General features: G+C 37.4%; 1 protein-coding gene across 1 annotated transcript in view; it reads right to left on the bottom strand.

The window, feature by feature from the left end:
• The window catches only part of LOC111157377 (phosphorylase kinase regulatory subunit beta), a 240,406-nt gene that overhangs the window by 65,810 nt on the left and 148,754 nt on the right, over positions 1 to 25,842 (bottom strand). Inside the window, exon 14 of the mRNA XM_022518739.1 lies at positions 20,514 to 20,608. Within this exon, the coding sequence (XP_022374447.1) occupies positions 20,514 to 20,608 (95 nt within the window). The remainder of the gene's footprint in view (positions 1 to 20,513; positions 20,609 to 25,842) is intronic.

The following is a 25,842-nucleotide window of genomic DNA, read 5'->3' as shown; positions in this document are numbered from 1 at the left end:
TTAAAGAAAACACTCTTGACAATCTTAATATTATCTTAATACTTCTCTCTTAATATTCTATCATGTATGTAAGGTACAGGCAATAAATATAAGAAAACATATAATACATAAAACCATAAATTTTGAACTTTATCAGTGAAATAAGAAGAAATCAACTCCTCTCTGTTACAGTTGTGGGTAGTTTTATGGCTTATACAGACACATTCAATTAATAAGTAAAAGACTCCCAAATCTGGGCAAAGGTCTAAAACAATATGTTTGGATCAAGTATGTCTTAGGAAAGGAAAAATTGGGGGACGTGATTTTCATTTTTATGATTTTTATTTAAGTGTAAACTTAAATTGTTTTATCTTATAATCCCTTGCTTTATTTTCATTAGCTAATGAACACTATGGAATATAAAATATTTCATGTAGTAACAGAAAAGCATTAAGTAGAGACCTTTTAATGAAATAGCAATTTAGCCATACCAGTAGTCTTAAAAATGTAATAATGATGTATTAAACATCAAATCCCTTTTTTTAAAGATTTTATTTATTTATTTATTTGAGAGAAAAAAAGCAAGCACAAGCGGGGCGAGGGGGTGTGTGGGGAGGCGGTGGACAGAGGGAAAAGGAGAAGCAGGCTCCCTGCTGAGCAAGGAACCAGAGGTGGGGCTCTATCCCAGGACCCTGAGATCATGACCTAAGTCAAAGGCAGACATTAAACCAACTGAGCCACCCAGGTGCCCCTAATCCTCAAATCTTAATCATCTCTTATTAGGATAAACTTCTAGAATATAAATGATTAGGTGTTTGGTAAAGGAAAGCTTGATATAGCCAAATGAAAAAACAATATATAGATATTTAAGATAATCTTTTATAGAAATAGTGCGAAAAATAACTGATAGTATAAATAAGTGTTAGTGACTGCAGAACTGAATATCCAACAAGGCTGCAAACACATAATAAGGGAGCCTATGCATATTAATAAGCCAAAGTGTTGAAAATATAATGTTTTTCTCCAGACTTTCTAGAACTTTTCTCATTCTCTTTAAAGATAAAGTATATCACTTATAAAATAAACTTTGGATAAAATATATTTTTCTTTTGTTGCTATTTTTCAATAATATTTATTTAGCTCTTAGTGTCAGACATTTTTAGAGCTTTACATATGTTATCATTTTATCATATATGACCACTGTGAGTTAGAAATGATTATCACTATTTAATAGATGAGGAAAGTGAGGCTTAGAAAGATCAATTAAATTGTCCAAGGTCACACAGTTAATCAGCAGGTGAGACTGGTTTAATAGCTGATCCTGTATCATATAAAGCCACTATACTATGTCACCTTCATAAAAATAAAAATATATCACATATGTATGTGGTGTTCTTTAATCTTCTGGAAAATAATTTGTGCAAAAGTTTTATACACCTGTATTTTCAGAAAACAAAATATGAGCCCTTTTCTTCATTAATTTGAAAAATGAGAGGCCAACAAGTGTACATGTTTGTAACTGAGATCTGTATAAATATGTACATGATTTAGTAAGTAAGTACTGACTTTCATCCTAAATTTAGAACTTCTGCAGCTTGGAAAATAAGCTCTTATTATGACTAAAAAGCATTCCTTTCATATTGGCCTTTTCTCCAAAGACTGTCAAAGTAGATCAATCCATTTTAATTGGCATATTAAATGTGTTAGTCTACTTCTCAGATTCAAAGCTTGGGTGTCACGGAAAATGATAAAAGTGAAGCTGAATTTTCTCAAGGGTGCTTCAACACACATGATCTGGTCTATCATGATAATTATGACATAAATGTAAAATATTGCTTCAAGTAGCTGATCAAAAATACTCATATTTTATTCACCAGTACAATGGCAAAAATACCTAGAACTCTCTAAGGACCTCATAAGAGAACATCACTCCTTGGGGAGGTAGGGGCTCCTAAACCCCAGTCCTCTGATTTAGAAGAGGGCATCTCCTTGTAAAATGGCTCATTAAATAAGAAGGGGTTAGAATAGGACTAAATGGTAAGGTTTTCTTCAAAGATCAACAGACATTTAAAAACTGTGATCGGAGGGGCGCCTGGGTGGCTCAGTTGTTAAGTGTCTGCCTTCAGCCAGGTCATTATTCCAGGGTCCTGGGATCAAGCCACACATCAGGCTCTCTGCTTGGTGGGAAGCCTGTTCTCCCTCTACCACTCCCTCTGCCTGTGTTCCCTCTCTTGCTGTGTCTCTGTCAAATAAATAAAATCTTAAAAAAAAAATAAAAACTGTGAGTAGGTTCAAAATTAGGAAAAAAGGGGGAAGTAGGCAAGTCACAGATAAGTTCATAAATTTATTTATATTTTTGAGAAAATATGATTTTTTTTCTCAGAGTAAAATGCCAGGAATATAAGTAGGCCCATGGGGTTGGACCAGAGCAGAGGCATAAACTGAGACCTGCAGTAGGTTCATTAAAATAACATTGGATCATAATATTCCTATACACCTTTATTTTGGACTAAAAGCCTTGCTTTTTTACTCGGATCTATTTTTCTTCTTTTATATTTCAGCCATAGCTAAAAGAAGTCTTGATCTTGTTGATGAAATATTTCATATCTCATGTCTATTATTGGAACTTTTAATAAGTTCAGTGGGTTAATTAGAATGATAATACTAAATGTGTTTAAGTTCAGTTTTTTATTCCCAATTTAACATTTTTCACAGTTCTGGATATTTTTGATTAAGGCATTAAATTTTCATTGCCCATGGTATAAATATTAGTTGATAGGAAACTCTTATTTCCCTTAAAGACTACAAACAGTATTACCTGAATAGAACCTCTATGTAGCTATAGCATATGCAGGCTAGGCTTTCAGAAGCATTTTTGATGCCTTGACTATTTTATTCTGTTTTATTATGATAATCACAAGAACTTCTGTTGAGTACTCAAATTTATTCCCATGCTTGTAGATAAATTTGGCTTTTTAGTCCCACACAAACACTTTCTTTCCTTGCCAAGCTAATGAAGTGGAGCTTTTTTAATCCTTTAAGTAGAAATTATGTCTTAAACTGACTAAACTATTTGGGAGCATTAGAATGAACTGAACCAAATAAAACTGAGCCTCATGCAAAATTTCCTTAAATCACTGAAGATTAATAAACCTTTAAAAACTGTGAACAGATTTGAAACAAGAATAGAAAAGGGAAGCAGGTATAAGTCCATATTGTAGGAGTACTATATAATGAATCTACTATATTAGGAGAAGCTTATAACCTTTCTTGGATTGGAGCAAACTCAGTTCCTGAACAGATGGTCTTCTACCATTTAATCACTCTTTAACTCCCTACAATCTGGCTTCTGGGCACACTATTCACTAAAATCACTCAAAGATTACCAATAACCTAGGATCATGGAAGCCAGCAACAGAAGTGCTAGAAGGAATTTTATGAATCATACCCAGCCAAATAGTTTTATAGATTAGAGAACTGTAACTGTATTAGAGATACACTAGGAGACCTTCCCCAGATTACCCCACAGGTGAACCATGCAAGGTCTGAAGACTCATACCTGGAATTCTGCCAGTGCTGTGCTATTCCTCCAAGTCAACTAGGTAGTTTGCCTTCTTGAACCATTGTCTCAAAGTCAAGATCCTCCATACTTTCTCACTCAGTGATACTGTTTTACCTTCTTGCCAGATGCCTTTGTTCTGCCCTTCTTTTGCACATCCCTTTATTTTCAACATCTGCACTCCCCATACCCTGGCAAAGAACCAAGCCTCAGGCCTGGCCTTCCAAAAATTGTCTGCTCTCATAGTTTCAGTTTCCACCATGAACCATGTTAATAACAACAAAACCTTGTACCTTTTCTTTTGATTAAATACTGGGCACCTTGATTAACTACTATGTCTGAAGTGGAACTGTCAACATGCAAATAAAAATAATTAACATTTGGGGTACCTGGGTGGCTCAGTCATTAAGTGTCTGCCTTTGGCTCAGGTCATGATTCTAGGGTCCTGAGATTGAGCCCCTCATTGGGTTCCCTGCTCAGTGGGAAGCCTGCTTCTCCCTTCCCCAATCCCCCACATGTATTCCCTTTCTTGCTATCTCTATCAAATAAATAAATAAATAAAATCTTTTTTTAAAAAAGAGCTAACATTTGTTGAGTACTTAACTATAAACCAGGAACTATTCTAAGCTTTTAAACTGTATTAACTCTTTGAGATAATATTCTGATTTTTACATGTAAGGAACCTAAGTAACACAGAGGTTAATCAACTTGCCCAAGCTTGGACTCAAACCCATGGACTGTGTTTCCAGAAGCTGTGCACTTAATTGTTTTGCTAGGCAGCAATAAAAATCTCCTATTTGTACCCTTGAATATTAAAATAACGTTTTAATATCAGAGTACTTTTTTGTCTATGACTCTTTGTTTGATATTGGAATGGCTTATTTATGTAAAAATTCTGTTGCATTCAACATCTATGTCATGAAACAAGCTCAATTGTTCTCAAATTAACTTAAAAATAAAGAAAAAAAAAACCCAATTCCTGGCTGGTCTTATGCTATAACCTGTTAAATATGTTAGTTTCAGATAGAATCCTGCAAATCCTGCCATAAAGAATTAAGTGTGTTTTCCTATTTACCAGAAATCCTCTGTGTTCTGATTAGCATAACACATATTTTAAAATAAAGTCAATTTGCTACACAACCCCAGAAACCCACCACCCAGTTGCTATAAACAGATGTCCTCTACAGAGTTACCTTATTCCCAGCGGACAACTGTAGTGCAGAATACAGAATCAGTGAAATATACACAGCCAGCTGCTTAGTTCACGCAGTAATTAGACCTCTTCCAAATATGAAGGAGCAGCAAAGGCTGGAAACAAACACCACCTTCAAGCAACCATTATCTCATATTAAAATAGCAGAGGCTCTATAGTGTGAACAATGAAAATTTCATTCACAGATAATCAGTAGGTTGCCAGCACCAGAATTACCGAGGCAACAGAAAATGATGGACCCCCAGTAGGAAACAAGTTAGGGAGAAAGGAGAGGGGACTAACCACTCAAAAAAGAAGCTTGCTAACCTCTTGAAAGTACTTTCCTTTGGATAAGGAAAAGGGAAATCCCTAGTTAAATTACTAATGGTTAGACTTGTGTACTTGGTCTCATCCTAATGCTAACAAGGAGAAGAAATTAACAATTAGACTCCCTTACTATGATAAATGTTATACATCATAATGTATACCAGTCTACATTTTGTACTAATGTAACATCTTTGCACTTGATTTTCAGATCATTTCCACAGGCCTCTCAGTGTTCTAAAGGCACGGATGCAACTATTTTTCTGTGATGTGATACTAAGGCAGGCTGCTGAGGAAACAAGCTACTTCCTCTGTTAACTCCTTCACACCATTATGAAAATCACTGCTTCCAAATGCTTGACATCTCTTCCTACTTTCCTTCTTCAGTTAACACCTTAATATTGGTTCTGTTACTTGACAAAAGTGTGACCTTGGAACAATACTAAACCTCTCTGAGAGGTTTATCTGTAAAATTAGTATAATAATATTTATTTCAGAAGACTGTTGAAATCACACACAATACTATAAAACACTTTGAACAGTGCCTATAAACAGGAGCACAATGAATACTGGTTATTTTCATCTCTCTCATTTCCCTTTTCTTGCCCTAGAAGACAAGAATATGATGTATTCTCTGTGCTGAAGACCACTGCCCCAGAGGCAGGCTTATTAACTAACAGCTACAGTAGTGTGGCAAGTGCTGTAACATAGAGTATGAAGAAGACTATAGGAAGGCAGACTTAATGGCATAGTTTCCAAACCCACAAGACTTGCTTTTGGGGAGTAATCTATGGGATGATTGGATAATATGGTCTTTTATATAATTTATCTTTTCCAAATCAAATGTGACATAAGAAAGCAGGGAAAGTGAAACAGACACTATTACCCTACTTATAAGAACAAAGGACAGACTAACAGTTTAGGGTAAATTATTCTCTTTTAAATGTTTCTATACCAGGCAATTTGAATAATTTTCACACTTAATTTACTTGTTTTGCATCTACTTGTGGCCATCACAACTGCTTAATGAACACCTACTCTGCTCAGATCCCAGTGTTAAGGTCATCAAGCAAGATCTGAAGCAGCACAGAGTGTTGATGGAGAAAAGATACTTAACAACAATGAGATAAGACTCAAGCATAGGAGGTGAGGCCTAGGCTTCTGGTTCTAGACAGCAAAGTGAGTGCATATACTCAATTCTTATCTCTCTTTAGCCTTACAGAAATGACCACAAAGATATTTAGAATAAACATAGAAGACTAAAGCCATAGCAATGCATAGAAAGAGGGCCATCAAAGAAGTACATCAGTACATTTCCGGTACAAAAGATGGTAAATGGAAGTGCATTAATGAATAAAGTACAGTACCAGAAGGTTATATAACCCAAACTATACCAACATACCAGAGTGTTACCAAAATGCTGCCACAGGTGTAGGAGGTGACCCACCAAAAAGAGGGGCTCCACAGGGGCACTTAGTTTGCAGTTAGTTACAATGGAGGATTGGGGCATAACATGTAACTGATTGAAGGCCATAGGAGCCAGCTCCATGCCCCACATAGGGAACTACAGTCATCAATAAAACAGGGTTCTCTCTTAATATATTGAACAAATTGGCTGTGGTAAGTTAATGCTTCTAGTGTAGGCAATAGCTTCCTCAAAGTAAAGCCCTTCACATTTTGGCATTTGGTAAAGGTGGTGAGGGTCTAGTTTGCTTCCCACCAGATCCCTGAGAGACAAAGCTTCCAATCATATCCTCCTCACCTCTTGTTGAGGTGGAGGGTGGAGGAGACTAATTAATATATTGAGAATAACCAGACTGTCTATCATAGTAATGCATAAGCAGGTAAATGAATTACCAGATATATGACAAAATAACCAGAAGGGTGAAAGAGAACCACCACATTAAGGAAACATAAAAATTATCTTGGACGTTATGCTTAGTGAAATAAGCAAAAACATAAAGGCAAATATTCCATGACTTTACTTATTTGAGGTACCAAGAATAGGTAAATTCATAGAGACAGAAAGTAGAATAGAGGTTATGAGGGGCTAGAGGAAGAGGAGAAGGGGAACTCATTGTTTAATGGGTAAAGAGTTCTGTTGGGATCACCTCACACCAGTCAGAATAGCTAAAATTAACAAGTCAGGAAATGACAGATGCTGGCGAGGATGCAGAGAAAGGGGAACCCTCCTACACTGTTGGTGGGAATGCAAGCTGGTGCAACCACTCTGGAAAACAGCATGGAGGTTCCTCAAAATGTTGAAAATAGAACTACCCTATGACCCAGCAATTGCACTACTGGGTATTTACCCTAAAGATACAAACGTAGTGATCCGAAGGGGCACGTGCCCCCGAATGTTTATAGCAGCAATGTCTACAATAGCCAAACTATGGAAAGAACCTAGATGTCCATCAACAGACAAATGGATAAAGAAGAGGTGGTATATATACACAATGGAATACTATGCAGCCATCAAAAGAAATGAAATCTTGCCATTTGCGACAACGTGGATGGAACTAGAGGGTATCATGCTTAGCGAAATAAGTCAATTGGAGAAAGACAACTATCATATGATCTCCCTGATACGAGGGAGAGGAGATGCAACATGGGGGGTTAAGGGGGTAGGAGAAGAGTAAATGAAACAAGATGGGATTGGGAGGGAGACAAACCATAAGTGACTCTTAATCTCACAAAACAAACTGAGGGTTGATGGGGGGAGGGGGGTTGGGAGAGGAGGGGTGGGGTTATGGACACTGGGGAGGGTATGTGCTATGGTGAATGCTGTGAAGTGTGTAAACCTGGCGATTCACAGACCTGTACCCCTGGGGATAAAAATATATGTTTATAAAAAATAAAATTAAAAAAAAAAGAGTTTTGTTGGGGATAATGAAAAGTTTTGAGTACAGATAGCAGTGATGGTTATACAACACTGTAAATGTATTTAATGCCAGCAAACTTTATACTTATGAATGGTAAAATGAGAAATATTAGGTAATGTATATTGCACCACAGTAATGAAAAAAGACAAAAATCGCTTTGGAAACTCAACAAATGGTGCTGTGACAACTGAATAGCCACATGCAAAGAATGAAACTGAATGCCTACCTCACACCATATACAAAATTAACTCAAAATGGATCAGAGACCTAAATGTAAGAACTAAACCTCTAAAATTCTTAGAAGAAAACAGGCATAAATCTTCATGACCCTTGATTAGGCAATGGTTTCTTAGATATTATACCAAAAACACAAGAAATCAAAGAAAAAACAAATTAGACTTCATCAAAATGAAAAACTTCTGTGCTTCAAACAATACAATCAAGAAATAAGACTGGTAGTCCACTGAATAGGAGAAAGTATTTGCAAATCATATAAGGGACTGATATCCAGGACATATATATATAAAGAACACTTACAACACAATAATAAAAAGACAAGTGACCCAATTTAAAAATGACCATGGTACCTTAATAGGCAACTTTCCAAAGAATATATATATACAAATTGCCAATAAACACATGAAAAGATCCTCAACAACATTAGTAACTAGGGAAATGCAAATCAAAACCACAATGATATACTACTTCTCATCCACTAAAATGACTATAATCAAAAAGATAATAACAAATGTTGACAAGAATATAGAGAAATTGGAAACTTCATACATTGCTGGTAGGAGTGCAAAATAGTGCAGTCATCACTTTGGAAAACAGCCCAGGCAGTTCCTCCAAATGTTAAACACAGAGTTAGCATATGACTTAGCAATTCCACGATATCCAAGAAAAATGAAAACATGCCACATGAAAACTTGTACAAATTTCACAGCACCATTACTCAGAATAGCCAAAAAGTGGAAACAATCCAAATGTCCACCACCAGGAGAATGGATAAATAAGATGTGGTATATACATACAATGGAATGTTATTCAACCATAATAAGGAATGGCATACAAACACATGCTACAACATTGAGGGACTTTGAAAACATTATGTGAAGTGAAAAAAGCAACTCACAAAATACCACATATTATATGAAACCTCTTATGTGATATCTCCAGAATAGAGAAAATCCATACAGAGAGAAAGTAGATTAGTAGTTGTCTAAGGCTGAGGTAAGGAGAAAGAGAAAAGTAGAGGAAAGTGGAGAGTGACTGTTAAAGACCACAGAGTTTCTCTTGGGGGTGATGAAAATGTTCTAAAATTAATTCTGATGAATATTCTAAGAACTGCTGATTTATGCACTTTAAATTAGTGAACTGGGTAGGATTAATTATATCTCAATAAAGCTTTAAATAAGGAGAAAAAGATGATTCAAGAAACAGAAGAAATCTTAACTCTAATTTCTACTCACAGAAAGACATATGAAGATAAACTATCTAAAGAAAGGGAGGTGGAAACATGATGGCCTAGACTCAGTTTTCCCTACTGCTCTTAATACAATTATTCACCCTGAAAATAATTTAATGGATAATGATGACTCTGGGATTTGCAAAGAAGCAGTCAGGCTGGACTGGCTAAGAATGTCAGGACTTGACGCAATGTGGTCAGATTTCTGAGATCCACATATGGGCAGAACACCAGAGAGGCCTGTGACCTAACACAATCAACAAGCATAAACTGAAAAAGAAAAACAATTAAAGTCTATTCTCTCTGGCTAAAGGACTAGAAAACAGGAAGCACAACAGAGACTGAGTTGGGGGATCCAACCATAGCGCCTCCGCTGAGCTCCCAACCAATTAGTTATCCAATGTGCCTTCAGAAGAAATTTCAAAGCTGGAGTGGGCCCACCAACCTCTGCTTCACACAGGCCACTGGTGGGCCAAAAGGATCATAGCATCAGCTATGAACTGTCCTGATGTCTGCTCCGTACATTGCGCTTCAGTGGGCAATCCAATTCACATACAATAACAGCAGCAAAGCTCTGAGAGCCATCTCAACCCCCACTCCACAACCAGTGCACCAGCAGTCAGGCTGATCTGCCTTCAGCAGAGCTTCACAGCAGTGACAAGTCTACCCAACCCCTGTTCCACACCTGGGGAACCAGTGAGTGGGCTGATCCACCCACATCAGCTGAGCTTGGTGCCTCTTAGCCTTCTACTGAGGAGATGCTGGCCAGACAGAAATGGCATATTAACTATAAAACACAAATTTGAACTGACAAAGGATTTATCATCTGAAACTAGGAGGCCAGAGAAAGTAGCATAATAATTCTCAGTGCTAAAAGAAAACAACTGTCAATCAAAAAATTCTGTGACTAACAAAAGTACCTTTAGGAATGAAAGGGAAATAAAGACATTATCAGACAGAGGAAAACTAAGAATTATGTTCAGCAGAACTACTCACAAATAAAGTCTAAAAAAAGAGCATTAAACAAAAAGAAAATGATAACAGAAAAAGGCTGGGATATTCAGAAAGAAAAGAACAAGGGGATGGTAAAAGTTGAGATAAGCACAATAGACTTACCTCGTGAATGCCTTCAATAAAATTTTATGGTTGAAGCAAAACTTTTCACACAATCTGATGTGCTACTCAATAAGTGCAGAGGAAATACTTTTAAAAATATATTTAAAAAGTAAAAAAGGAACAAAAACTAAATGGAAATAAGGTTTCTACACTTCACTCAAACTAAAATACTGACACCAGTGGGACTTTATATAGCTATGTATATGGTAATTCCTGGAGGAATCACTAAGAAAATTTTAAAAATCAATATACTAAATAACATTTTAAGTAAATCAAAATAGAATTCTAAAAAAATTTAAGTAATCCACAAGATGTCCTTCAACAGATGAAAGGTTTGAAACAATGGTATGGTCATACTATGAAAAACTACTCAGCAATACAGAGGAACAAACTTGTTATATGCAGTAACTTGGATCTATCTCTTTGGAATTAGGCTGAGGGAAGAAAGCCAATTCAAAAGGTTATATACCATATAGTTCCATTTATATAACATTTGTGAAATGACAAAATTATAAAATGGAAAACAGATTAGTGGTTACCTAGGGTTAAGGAGAGCAGTGAGGGAGCAGTGACTGTAAAAGGGTAACACAAGGAAGTCTTAGGATAATATGGTGATGGTACATTGTAGTATATTGACTGTGGTGGTAGTTACACAAAGTTACACATGTAATCAAAATGGACAGAACTATACACACACAAACACAAATGAGTATATGTATAACTGAAAATGTGAACAAGCTCTATGAATTGTATCAACAACAGTTTTCTGTTTTTCAGGTTGTACTATAGTTACATAAGATGTTAACGTTGTGGAATGTTAGTGAAGAATTCAAAAGCTCTCTCTGGGTATTTCTTTGCAATTACTTGTGGACCTATACTTATTCAAAATTAAAAGTTAAAAAACTTGGGGGGCACCTAGGTGGTTCAGTCATTTAAGCGTCTGCCTTAGGCTCAGGTTATGATCCCAGGGTCCTGGGATCCAGCCCCACATCTGGGTCCTTGCTCTGCAGGGAACCTGCTTCTCTTTCTCCATCTGCCACTCCCCCTGCTTGTGTTCTCTCTCCCTCCCTCTTTCTCTCTCTCTGTCAAATAAATAAATGAAATAATTTTTTTAAAGTTAAAATTTTTTTAAATTCATTTTTTTACTATGTTATGTTAGCCACCATACATTATTAGTTGTTGATATAGTGTTCCATGATTCATTGTTGGCATATAACATCCAGTGCTCCATGCAATATGTACCCTCCTTAATACCCATCACTGGGCCAACCCATCCCCCCACGCATCTCCCCTCTAAAACCCTCAGTTTGTTTCCTGGAGTCCACAGTCTCCCGTGGTTTGTCTCCCCCTCTGATTTCCCCCACTTCATCTTCCCTTCCTTCTCCTAATATCCTCCATGCTATTCCTTATGTTCCACAAATAAGTGAAACCATGTGATAATTGACTTTCTCTACTTGACTTATTTCACTCAGCAAAATCTCCTCCTTCTGTCCATGTTGATGCAAAAGTTGGGTATTCATCCTTTTTGATGACTGAGTAATATTCTTTTGTAAATATGCACCATATCGTCTATCCATTCATCCATTGAAGAGCATCTTGGCTCTTTCCACAGTTTGGCTATTGTGCACACTGCTGCTATGAGCGTTGGGGTGCATGTGGCCCTTCTTTTTACTACATCTGTATCTTTGAGGTAAATACCTAGTAGTACAATTGCTGGGTCATAGGGCAGCTCTTTTTTTAACTTTTTTTTTTTTTTAAAGATTTTATTTATTTATTTGACAGAGAGAGATCACAAGTAGACAGAGAGGCAGGCAGAGAGAGAGAGAGAGAGAGAGGGAAGCAGGCTCCCTGCCGAGCAGAGAGCCCGATGCGGGACTCGATCCCAGGACCCTGAGATCATGACCTGAGCCGAAGGCAGTGGCTTAACCCACTGAGCCACCCAGGCGCCCTCTTTTTTTAACTTTTTGAGGAACCTCCACAGTTTTCTAAAGTGGCTGCACCAATTTGTATTCCCACCAATAGTGTAAGAGGGTTCCCCTTTCTCTACAACCTCTCCAACATATGTGGTTTTTTGCCTTGTCAATTTTTGCCATTCTAACTGGTGTAAGGTGGTATCTCAATGTGGTTCTGATTTGAATTTCCCCAATGGCTAATGATGATGAACATTTTTTCATCTGTCTGCTAGCCATTGGTATGTCTTCTTTGAAGAAGTGTCTGTTCATGTCTTCTGCCCACTTCTTGACTGGATTATTTGTTCTTTGGGTGTTGAGTTTGAGTTCTTTCTAGATCTTGGATATCAGCCCTTTGTCTGTAGTGTCATTTGCGAAGATCTTTTCCCATTCCATGGGTTGCCTCTTTGTTTTGTTGACTGTTTCTTTTGCTGTACAGAAGATTTTTATCTTGTTGAAGTTCCAAAAGTTCATTTTTGTTTTTGTTTCCCTTGCCTTTGGAGATGTGTCTTGAAAGAAGTTGCTGTGGCTGATGTCAAAGAGGTTACTGCCTGTGTTCTCCTCTAGGACTTTGATGGATTCCTGTCTCACATTGAGGTCTTTCATCCTTTTAGAGTTTATCTTTGTATATGATGTAAGTGAATGGTCAAGTTTCATTCTTCTGTATATAGTTGTCCAATTTTCCCAGCACCATTTATTGAAGCACCATTTATTGTCTTTTTCCCATTGGATATTTCTTCCTGCTTTATCGAAGATTAGTTGATCATACAGTTCAGGGTTCATATCTGGGCTCCTTATTCTGTTCCATTGATCTATGTGTCTGTTTTTGTGCCAATACCATGCTGTCTTGGTGATCACACCTTTGTAATATAACTTGAAATCAGACAATGTGACAACCCCAGCTTTTTCTTTTTCAACATTTCCTTGACGATTCAGGGTCTTTTCTGGTTCCATACAAATTTTAGGATTGTTTGTTCCAGCATTTTGAAAAATGCCATTGTTATTTTGATCGGGACAGCATTGAAAGTATAGGTTGCTCTAGGCAGCATAGACATTTTAACAATGTTTATTCTTCCAACACATGAGCATGAAATGTTTTTCCACCTTTTTTTGTCTTCCTTCATTTTCTTTCATAAGTGTTCTGTAGTTTCTAGAGTATAGATCCTTCACCTCTTTGGTTAGATTTATTCCAAGGTATCATATGGTATTGGGTGCTATTATAAATGGAACTGATTCCCTAATTTCTTTTTCTACAGTTACACTGTTAGTGATTAGGAGAGCAACTGATTTCTGTGCATTGATCTGTATCCTGCCACATTACTGAATTGCTGTACGAGTTCTAGTAATTTAGGGGTGGAGTCTTTTGGGTTTTCTATGTAAGGTATCATGTCATTTGCGAAGAGAGAGAGTTTGACTTCTTTGCCAATCTGAATACCTACCTTTTTCTTTCTTTTTGTTGTCTGATTGCTGTTGCTAGGACTTGTAGTACTGTGTTGAATAACCGTGGTGAGATTAAAATTTTTATTAAATTGACACCTCAAGATTTTTTGATTGTGTAAATTTGCTAACAATTGTGATAATAATTTTAAATAAAAAACCAGGAAGCTATAAAAGGAATAATTAGAGAACAAAGATGAGCTATTAGAAATTAAAAATATAACTTTGAAAAAAATTCAGCAGAAGAGCTGGAACAAAAAGTTAAGGAAGAGTCTCTGAATATTGAAAAAAAAAAATCCAAAAAGCAAACCAAGCAAATAAACAAACAAACAAAAAAAAAACAAACAAAGAAACAGAAAAAAAAGAAAAAAGGGAAGAGATTCAGGAGATCATTCCTGTAGGACTAGGATCTGACTAATAAAGGAATCCTAACAGAAAGAATAGAAAAAGGAAAGTAATAATTTAAGAAATTTCCCACCATTGAAGAAAGTCACAAACTGAAAGGGCCCAAGTGCCAAGCAGAGAAAATGCAAACAAGACCCACATAAAAATAGAAATTTTAGGACACCAAAAATAAAGACAAGTTCTCAAAAGGATATGATCCCCAAAATATAGTTTCATTACAATGTATAGGTAGCAAAAGTGATAAATAGAAGAATTAAAAATTACTACTCCATATTAGGAGATTAAGATGGATGGGCGGTTGAGGTATACCCCTTACAAACAAACAACAGAAACTCTACAAAAGTAAAATATCAAGCAAAAAGAGTTACATCTACATTATTCAGAAATTTGGAGACAGAAGTGAAAACAGGTATGGTTTAAAAAAGAAAAAACTTTTCTGGAGATCAGGAAATGGTGGAATGGCCAACACTCCCAAAGTAATGTAATGCAATTGCACTGTAATCTCAGCTGCAGTATTTCACTTCTTACAGAATGCATTTATACAATCTTTATATGTATTCAAAAAAAGAGGCTCTGTCTGGGGCTTGGATTTTAAGGATTCTGACTAAAAAAAAGGCCAGGCTTTGGGATGAAGGTTGCACTGAGTGTAGAGTCCCAGGAGTGGGTGAGGGCAGTTGTTTTATTAGCTCAGCATATCTGCTGAGACTGTAGTATAGGAGGACTGGGAGAAAATGGGAGAAACTGCAAAACAAGAAACTGAGTTGCTCTGTAGGGCCTCAAATGTCAGGATATGGAGTTTAGAATCTATCCTGAGGAGAGTAAGGAGTCAAGGAATAAGGAATAAGGCTTTTTGTTTTTTAAGATTTATTTATTTATTTGAGAGAGAGTGCATGCAAATGGGAGAACACTCAGGGAGAGGGAGAGAGAATCTGAAGGAAAGTGCACACACAGTCTACAGCCTGACATGGGGCTGTATCTCACAACCCTGAGATCATGCCCTGAGCCGAAACCAAGAGTCGGATGCTTGCCTGACTACACCACCCAGGTGCCCATCATGGAAGCTTTTAAGCAGGAAATTCCACTAATGGACCCAACTTTATAAGATCATGTATTCTCAAGCACAGAGAATAAACAGAGAGGCTGGAGTCAGAGAGAGAGAGTATTAAAACCATGCCACTGAGTTGTAATCAAGTCTAAGTGGTATGTGGCAGTGGGACTAAATATGGAGAGAAAAATATGAATGCTACTGTGAAGGCAGAGCCAATATGAGACCCATCTGAACAGAAAAGCTACTGGCATGAGAAGGGACCACTGAAAGCAATGTCCTTATCCAAGACAAGCACTATGGGAAGAGGGGCAGATGTGAAGAGAGAAGATAACACATTTGGTATTAGAAATGTGTTTTTGCTCATCAGGGACATGCAAATCAAAACTACAATGAGATATCACCTCACACCTGTCAGAATGGATAAAATCAAAAACACAATAAACAACAGGTGTTAGTGAAGATGTGGAGAGAAAGGAACACTCGTGCACTGTTGGTGGGAATGCAAACTGGTGTAGCCACTCTGGAAAACAGTGTGGAGTTTCCTTAAAAAGTTAAAAACAGAACTACCTTATGATTCAGCAATTGCACTATTGGGTATTTACCCAAGGAATACAAAAACACTAATTCAAAGAGATACATGTCCCCCTATGTGTATAGCACCATTATTTACAGCAGCCAAATTATGGAAGTAGCCCATATGTCCATTGACTGATGAATGGAAAAATAGGATGTGGTATATATACACAATGGAATACTACTGAGCTATAAAAAGGAATGAAATTTTGCCATTTGCAATGACATGGATGGAACTGGACAATAAAATGCTAAGTGAAATAAGTCAGAGAAAGACAAATACCATATGATTTCACCCATATGTAGAATTTAAGAAACAAAATACACAAGCAAAGGGAAAAAAATGAGAACAAAAAGGAGAGAGAGTCAAAGCAAGAAACAGACTTTTAATGATAGAGAACAATCTGATGGTTACCGGAGTGGAGAGTGGGGGATGGGTTAAATTGGTGACGAAAATTAAGGAGGGCACCTGCTGTGATGAGCACCAGGTGATCTGCAGAAATGTTGATTACCATATTGCACACCTGAAACTAATATAACACTGTATATTAACTAATTAGAGTTAAAATAAAATTTTTTTAAAATTTTGGAATTCATTTAAAAGAATATGTTTTAAAAAAAAGAATATGTTTTATTTTTCAACAACTTTATGAGATATGATTGACATGCAAAACCTGTACATATTTAATGTCTACAACTAGATGAGCTGGAGATAAGTATATACCCAGAAATGTTGGATTTTAAATACTAGATCTGTGGAGAAATGACCACCAAGTAGTTGGAAATCCAAGTTTAAATATTAGGAAAGATGTTAGCATATAAATTTAGGGACATTTGCGTGAGAAGTCCACTATTTCCCATGACATTCCTTCCTCCCACACATACCTTCAAGTACATTCAAACATTCAAGTTAAACACTGACTACCTTCTATATAATAGGTGTTATGATACTATCACAGGTACTAAAGCTACAAAAATAAATGAAACATGTTCTCTGGTCCCTAGGAACTGACATTCGAAGATCTCCAAAAGGTGGGTTTTGGAGGTTTTTCTGGGGGTAGGGTCAAAATCTCACAATACTATAAAGTATATCTGCTGTTGTTTAAAATACTTTTCTTTCTACTCCTCTAAACTGACTTATAAAAGGGGATTTGTTTTATTCTCTAAGTAACATCAAAAGAAACAGCAATTTCTGACTAGTGACAGAGTAGTGAGGAAGGTCATCTCAGATGATACCACAATTTGCCAATAGCCTTATGTATACCTGAAGGAGTGGACAATTCTACAGTTATGGCACTCTCCTTGCTTTCTGGATTCTAGAAACTTCCTTCTGCCATACCTTTCTGTAGAGGAATACATTGATTCAGCACACCTGGGCTGTTCAAACTCTGAACAATCCCAAGAAAGGGATATTTGCAGGATGGGGCCTTGGCTGGCTTCTTGGAAGGATCTGTCAGATAAGAGTGTTTTTGCATGCTTAATTAAGGCCATGGACCATACGGTACCAGTTTGTCCAGAAGGTTTATCATCAACAATGTGATTTATGGTGAACATCTGTTTTTTTGTTTGTTTTTTGTTTTTTGGTTTTTGTTTTTTACCTCTAGGGAGCTAGAGCTTGAAAAACCAACGTCAATCATGTAGGTGCTACATGCCTACATGACTGATTGTCAATAAAAACCCAGGACACTCAAGCTTGAGCAAGTATTGGTTGGCAACACTTTGCACGTGTTTTCACACATCATCGCTGGTAATTGTGTCTCACATGATTCCACTGGGAATGGACATTAGGAAGCTTATGCCTGGTTTCCTCAAGACTTGCCCTGAGTGCCTTTGCTGATTTTATCTTGCATCCTTTCCCTGTAATAAACCATAACTGTAAGCATCAGAGCTTCTAAATCCTTTGAGTTCATCTAGTGAATCACTGAGGCAAAGGATAAACAGGGACCTCTGACATATCTTCCTTCAAAGTCAGGGACTTTTCTCACTTCCAGAAATTATCTGAACTTTACTACTCTTCTCTATTTTTCCCACTGTTTAGTAGGGTTTAAAGCATCTGGTCAATCCCCACAGATAAGTTAATTGCAAAGTCTGACCTGGTCAATAATGACCAAGAGAGGGGTTCCTGGGTGGCTCAGTTGGTTAAGTGTCTGCCTTTGGTTCAGGTCAGGATCCCAGGGTTCTGGGATCAAGCCCCATGTCGGGTTCCCTACTTACCAGGGATCGTGCTTCTCCCTCTCCCCTGCTATCTCTCTCTCTCAAATAAATAAAATCTTAAATAATAATAATAATAATAATGACCAAGAGGTCTCTGACATCAATTTTTTTTTAAAGATTTTATTTATTTATTTGACAGACAGAGATCACAAGTAGGCAGAAGGCAGAGAGGCAGACAGAAAGAGGAGGAAGCAGGCTCTCCGCCGAGCAGAGAGCACGATGCGGGGCTCGATCCCAGGACCCTGAGATCATGACCTGAGCCGAAGGCAGAGGCTTTAACCCACTGAGCCACCCAGGTGCCCCTGACATCAACATTTTAAGGAGAGGTCTACGTCTGACTTCTGTATTTCATCAGTCAATGCCACCCAGTCCCAGCAACAGACGAGGTCATGTCTGGTCTTGGCTACTGCTTAAATGGCCAAGAAAGTGGCAAAGGCACCTCACCACTTTATAATCACTACAACCAAGCTGCCAACAGGGTGGGGCATGATGGCTCCTAGCAATTTTCTGCTGCCAATCCTCCCATTATCTCTTTCTCAGAAACTGTACACAACTCTGCACAGATGTAATCCTCATGAAGCTGAAAGAGAGAAGCCCTTGTCCTTATCCTATAGTAAGTCTCTGATGTAGGATGTGGCTTCACCTGGGGAGCAGGGTATAGATAATTTAGTAGCAGCATTAGAAAATGATTTCAATATAAAAAATAAACCTATAAAATTCACTCTCACTCACTTGTACTCTAATAAGCTTTCTTGAATGGGAGAGAAAGAGTTGGAAGCATTCTGCCTGTCAAAAATTACACAGAGCCACAGCCTTCCTTATATAACTGTTTAAATTGTTGATTTTGTTAGTTATGTGTTTTGATGCTCTCTGGTTCCTATCCCCACAACTCGAATCTGTAATCTATTACTTTATTTTCTAGAAAAGTCTTTGTGATTTCATTGCCCTACAGAAGTGGGTAATACACGTGAAATGCTATGTAAATGATACACACACTAGTCTAAAAATGGCTCAGAGTCACAGCACTGGGTAATAGGAAGTTAAATGTATTCCTTATTTTACCATTTTTTCAAGTAAAATTCATATCTCAGATTTGTACAGAATGTATCCTTGTACTGCACTGACACTAGTGGTAACTAAGATAAAGGCCAAATCCTCACCTTATACAGGAGTCAACAGGCCAGTGAAAAATTTCTAACACATATTAACATAGGGATTTCACGTTCTTGAGAAAATCTTAACCTTTATTTATGAGTCTCCCAAATAACTTCTCAGTAACTTCTCATCTATAAACCACTCAGAGTAATTACATGTTTTGTTGAAGACCAGCAAAAGAAACAGAGAGAAATAATGTGACAGAATCCAAAGGACCTAGTTGGCTCTCCTTTACTCTCATTAAAACAAGGATTTATTTGTGTATGTGTATGTGTGTGTGTGTGTATTACATATATGTATGTATGTGTATATATATATATATTTTCTTAAATATTTTTTTTAAATAAAAGGAGCATTTTGGGTTTTGTTTTATTTTGTTTTTTAAGTAGGCTCCATGACCAGCATGGAGCCCACTGCAGGGCTCAAACTCACGACCATGGTAAAGACTGAGTTGAGATCAAGAACTGGAAACTTAACCAACTGAGCCACCCAGGCACCCCAAAAGAAGCATTTTGATTTTATAAGCATATCTTCTGGAAGTGCTGTGATTCTTATTAAATCAATGTAAACTGCTTAGAATCCCAGGCACACACTCAGGTTCATTCCCTTTCTCCTCAGGCAGTTTCCCGAATCCACAACATTCTCATTTTAACAGTCCTCATTACTGGTATCATTTAATACTTGAGGGTTTGCTCAAATCAACATCAATCTTGCTGATCCTGCAAACACTTATTTTGTTGACACAACACAGTCTGAATCCATAGCTACTAAGTGTAAAAAATTTTAAATTATTCCTTCACCCAACATGTCACCAAATAACTAAGAACACTCTGTCAGTCACTCAGTCCTGTCACAGAGACATAGAAATGGGGAGACATTAAGCACAGGGCCTTTCATGGGACCCACTTCCCCCACATATATCCTCTTGCCCACACATACATACTGTATCCTCCTGAAGGCATTTAACACCTTAAACTCAACCACTGTGAAGATGAAAATGCCTGCCTGGAAGACATCCTGTTGACACATCTGACTCATACTTCTTCATTGACAAGTAATCTTTTACCACAAGTAAATCTTAACTAACCAGAAAAGAGAAAAGCCTTGCCCTCAGAAAAAGAAATAAAAACCCATTCAGAATAAAATTTCTTTTAAAATTAATCTTTAAATGTCTCCAGATGAGTCTAAATTAAGAAAAAAAAATCTCTTTACTTGATTGGAAAACCGCATGCTCACGTTACGCTGATTCTGTAGTGGGACATAGCGCTGGACAGGATCAATGTCTTTAGGGCTGATTAATTCATCAGCTGAAAAAAAAAGAAGGGAAATGACATTGTCAAAAATGCATCTTTACAACACTATAAACCAACTTGATCTAATGGCAATAGAATACTTCATCCAACAAGAGCACAATATATATCCTCCTCAATGTACACAGAATATCTTCCATATACTAGGCCATAGAACAATACTCAATAAATTTAAAGAGTTAAAGAGTTAACATTATACAAAGTATGATTCTGACAACAATAGAATAAAATTAGAAATCAGTCAATAGGAAGAAATTTTAGAAATTCAAAATACATGGAAATTAACATACTTCTAAATAACCAATGGATCAAAGAAGAAAACAAATGGGAAATTAGAAAATAATTTCTAATACATGTTCTGATGAGATGATTGAAAATGAAGACACAATATACCAAAACTTGTGGATGTAGTTAAATCAATGCTCAGAGGAAAATCTGGAGCTATAAATGCCTATATTAAACAGAAGAAAAACTTCAAATCAGTAACTTATCTTTACATCTTAAGACAGCAGATGAAAAGAGAAAACTAAATCAAAAGCAAGAAGAAGGAAGGAAATAGTAAAGATTAGAGTAGAAGTTAATGAAATAAAATAGAGAAAAGCAAGAGGGAATATAAGTGAAACTAAAAGTAGATTCTTGAAAAGCTCAGAAGTGGATAAAAGGGTTGCTGGGGGTTTGGGAGGAGGGATAGGGTGGTTGGGTTATGGACATTGGGGAGGATATGTGCTATGGTGAGTGCTATAAATTATGTAAGGCTGATAATTCACAGACCTGTAACCCTGAAGCAAATAATACATTATATGTTAATTTTAAACAGATTAATCTTTTTTATTTATTTATTTTTTTAAGATTCTTTTTTTAAAATTTATTCGACAGATAGAGATCACAAGTAGGCAGAGAGGCAGTCAGAGAGAGAGAGGGAAGTGGATTCTCTGCTCAGTAGAGAGCCCGATGCGGGGCTTGATCCCAGTACCCTGGGATCATGACCTGAGCCAAAGGCAGAGGCTTTAACCCACTGAGCCACCCAGGGACACCATATGTTAATTTTTAAAAAGTGGACAAAACTTTAGCTAGACTGAACAATAAAAAAAGAAGACTCAAATTATTAAATCAGGAATGGAAGTAACGAACATTATCACTGACCTTTAGGAGTATATGATAATACCATGAACAAATGTATGCCAATAATTTAGATAATCTAATATAAACTATATTTATTTATTTATTTTTAAAGATTTTAATTACGTATTTGAGAGAGAGCACACAGAGGGAGAATGAGAGGGAGAAGCAGACTCCCCACTGAGCAGAGAGACACAGGGCTCAATTCCAGGACCCTGAGATCATGACCTGAGCCAAAGGCAGATGTTTAACCAACTGAGCCACCCAGGCACCCCAATAAACAGATTTTAACAAGTGACTGAGACCCTGGAAAAACAAACAAAAAAACAAAAGCCCAGAACATGATGGCTTCATTGGGGAATTCTACCAAACAGTTAAAGAAGAAGTAAAATCAATCTTTCACACACTTTTCCAAAACAGTAGGGAAAATACTTTCAAACTCATTCAAGGCGGGCAAAACTACAAAATGAAAACATAAGTAACAAAGAAGAGATGAGATAAATTGAACTTTGTCAAATTATAACCTTGTGGACCTCAAAGGACACCATGAAAAGAGTAAAATAACAGCCCACAGAATGGGAGAAAATATCTACAAATCATGTATCTTGTAAAGGACTTCTGTCTTGAATATATATAAAAAATCTTGTGACTCAATAAAAAAAGAGAACGCAATTTAAAAATGGCCACAGTACCTGAACTGACACTTCCCCCCCAAAATACACAAATTACCAGTAAGCTCATGAAAAGATGCTCAACAACATTAAGTCACTTGAGAAATGGTTATCAAAATCATAATGAGATACCACTTCATATTCATTAGGATGCTTATTATCAAAAAGCAGATAAGAACAATGGTTGGAGAGGATGCAGAGAAACTGGAATCCTCATACATTGTTAAGACAGAATGCATTACGGTACAGTTACTTTAGAAAACAGTCTGGAATTACTCAAAATGTTAAACACAGAGTTACCAAATGACTCAGCAATTCTACCCCTAGGTATATACCCAGGAGAAATGAAAACAAATGTCAAGCAATAACTTGTACATGAAAGTTCACAGCAGCATTATTCATAAAAGCAAAATAATGGAAACAATTCCAATGTCCATCACCAGATAAATGGAAAAATCAAATGTGGTATATACATACAATGCAATGTTTTTTGACCATAAAAAGAATTACAATACATCAGTGAACCTTGACAACAGGGTGCAAAGGCCAGGTATTATATGATTCAAGGTATACAAAATGTCCAGAATAGGCAAATCTACAGGGATAGAAACTAGATTAAGGAGTATCCAGTGTTGGGGCTGAAGTGATTAGGGGTGGTTGGGGAGTAACTAGGCATGAGGTTTTTGAAGGGTGATGAAAATATTCTAAAATTGATTGTGGTGATGGTTATCCAACTCTGTGAATAAATTAGAAACCACTGCATTTAAACTTTGAATATGTTAAGATATAGTATGTAAATTATGTTCAAAAAAGCTGGTCTCAAAATAGTGTATTTACATTCTCTCAAGAAAGGAAACCAATTCATGAAGGGGAGACAAAGTGTTTCCTGATACTAAATTCTGATAGATTTCTGAGACAGGACATTTTTCATGGAGTGCTAACAAGCATGAAAGCAATGGCGTCAACTGCTGTTATACTGTTGTACTGGAATCCCGTTCCACCTGGTAGCTCCTTGTGGCAACTATGGATAAAATCCAAGGGCGACAAAATCAGGACTTTTAAAAGTCTGCTCCATGGAGGGATATCGCTCCAGAGGCTAAACCAGGGGGAAGCCCATGCGGGGTCAGCATAACCTCAGATCCTGTGGGGTCACAGAAGGACTGGGGGTGTCTGAGTGCTGCAGAGCTCGCAGGTATTAGAGTGGGGAAGCCGGCAACAGCGACAAAGCCAAGGAGTGAGCTCTCAGCTCAGGGTTACCTTGAACTGGTTGCAGGCTGGGTGAGCTTGGAGCGCGGCCGGAGGCCACGGAGATGGAAACGACCTGGCACTTTTCTCCAAGTGCGACCCATTGAGCGATTTCCTCCAAGAGTGACCAGAGGCCAGGCAGATGGGGGCGGTTGGGCGCTTTTCTCTGAGGGCGCACTGAGGAGCGGGACCCCGAGCTCTCGGCACCTCCGGGCCAGAGACTGGGAGGCTGACATCTTCATTCCCATCCTACAAAACTCTACGGAAAGCGCTCAGGGAACAAAAGCTCCCGAAAGCAAACCCAAGCGGATTACTTAGCCGGGCCCCTGGTAAGGGCAGTGCAATTCCACCTGGGGCAAAGACACTTGAGAATCACTACAACAGGCCCCTCCCCCCGAAGATCAACAAGAAACCCAGCCAAGACCAACTTCACTCACCAAGGAGAACAGCGGAATTCCAGAGGAGGAAAAAGCAAATCTTATCTGGACAAAATGACAATGCAGAAAAACTCACCACAAAAAAAAAAAAAGAATAAGAGGCAGTACCAAAGGCTGGGGACCTAATCAATACAGACATTGGTAATATGACAGACTAGAATTCAGAATGATGATTCTCAAGGTTCTAGCCAGGCTCGAAAAAGGCCTAGAAGATATTAGAGAAACCCTCTCCAGAGAGATAAAAGCCCTTTCTGGAGAAATAAAAGAACTAAAATCTAACCAAGTTGAAATTAAAAAAGCTATTAATGGGGTGCAATCAAAAATGGAAGCTATTACTGCTAGGATAAATGAGGCAGAAGAAAGAATTAGTGACATAGAAGACCAAATGACAGAGAATAGAGAAGCTGAGCAAATGAGAGACAAACAAATACTGGACCACAAGGAGAGAATTCGAGAGATAAGTGACACCATAAGACGAAACAACATTAGAATAATTGGGATTCCAAAAGAAGAAGAAAGAGAGAGGGGAGCAGAAGGTATATTTGAGAGAATTATTGTAGACAATTTCCCTAATATGGCAAAGGGAACAAACATCAAAATCCAGGAGATGCTAAGAACGCCCCTCAAAATCAATAAAAAAAGGTCCACACCTCATCACCTGATAGTAAAATTTATAAGTCTTAGCGACAAAGAGAAAATCCTGAAAGCAGCCCAGGATAAGTCTGTAACATACAAGGGTAAAAACATTAGATTGGCAGCGGACCTATCCACAGAGACCTGGCAGGCCAGAAAGAACTGGCATGATATATTCAGAGCACTAAACGAGAAAAACATGCAGCCAAGAATACTATATCCAGCTAGGCTATCATTGAAAATAGAAGGAGAGATAAAAAGCTTCCAGGACAAACAAAAACTGAAAGAATTTGCAAACACCAAACCAGCTCTACAAGAAATATTGAAAGGGGTCCTCTAAGCAAAGAGAGACCCTAAAAGTAGTAGATCAGAAAGAAACAGAGACAATATACAGTAACAGTCACCTTACAGTCAATACAATGGCACTAAATTCATATCTCTCAATAGTTACCCTGAATGTTAATGGGCTAAATGCCCTAATCAAAAGACAAAGGGTATCAGAATGGATAAAAACACAAAACCCATCAATATGCTCTCTACAAGAGACTCATTTTAGACACGAAGACCCCTCCAGATTTAAAGTGAGGGGGTGGAAAACAATGTACCATGCTAATGGACATCAGAAGAAAGCTGGGGTGGCAATCCTTATATCAGATCAATTAGATTTTAAGCCAAAGACTATAATAAGAGATGAGGAAGGACACTATATCATACTCAAAGGGTCTGTCCAACAATAAGACCTAACAATTTTAAATATCTATGCCCCTAACATGGGAGCAGCCAACTATATAAACCAATTAATAACAAAATTAAAGAAATACATTGACAATAATACAATACTAGTAGGGGACTTTAACATTCCCCTCACTGAAATTGACAGATTAAGCAAAAGATCAACAAGGAAATAAAGGCCTTAAATGACATGCCGGACCAGATGGACATCACATATATATTCAGAACATTCCATCCCAAAGCAACAGAATATACATTCTTCTCTAATGCACATGGAACATTCTCCAGAATAGATCACATCCTGGGTCCTAAATAAGGTCTCAACCGGTATCAAAAGATTGGGATCATTCCCTGTATATTTTCAGACCACAATGCTCTGAAGCTAGAACTCAAT

This window comes from Enhydra lutris, unplaced genomic scaffold (genome assembly GCF_002288905.1).
Source record: "Enhydra lutris kenyoni isolate GAN:26980312 unplaced genomic scaffold, ASM228890v2 scaffoldscaffold54, whole genome shotgun sequence".
Lineage (NCBI taxonomy): Eukaryota > Metazoa > Chordata > Mammalia > Carnivora > Mustelidae > Enhydra > Enhydra lutris.
The sequence above is the reverse complement of the archived record's forward strand: the minus strand, read 5'-3'. Positions and strand labels throughout refer to the sequence as shown.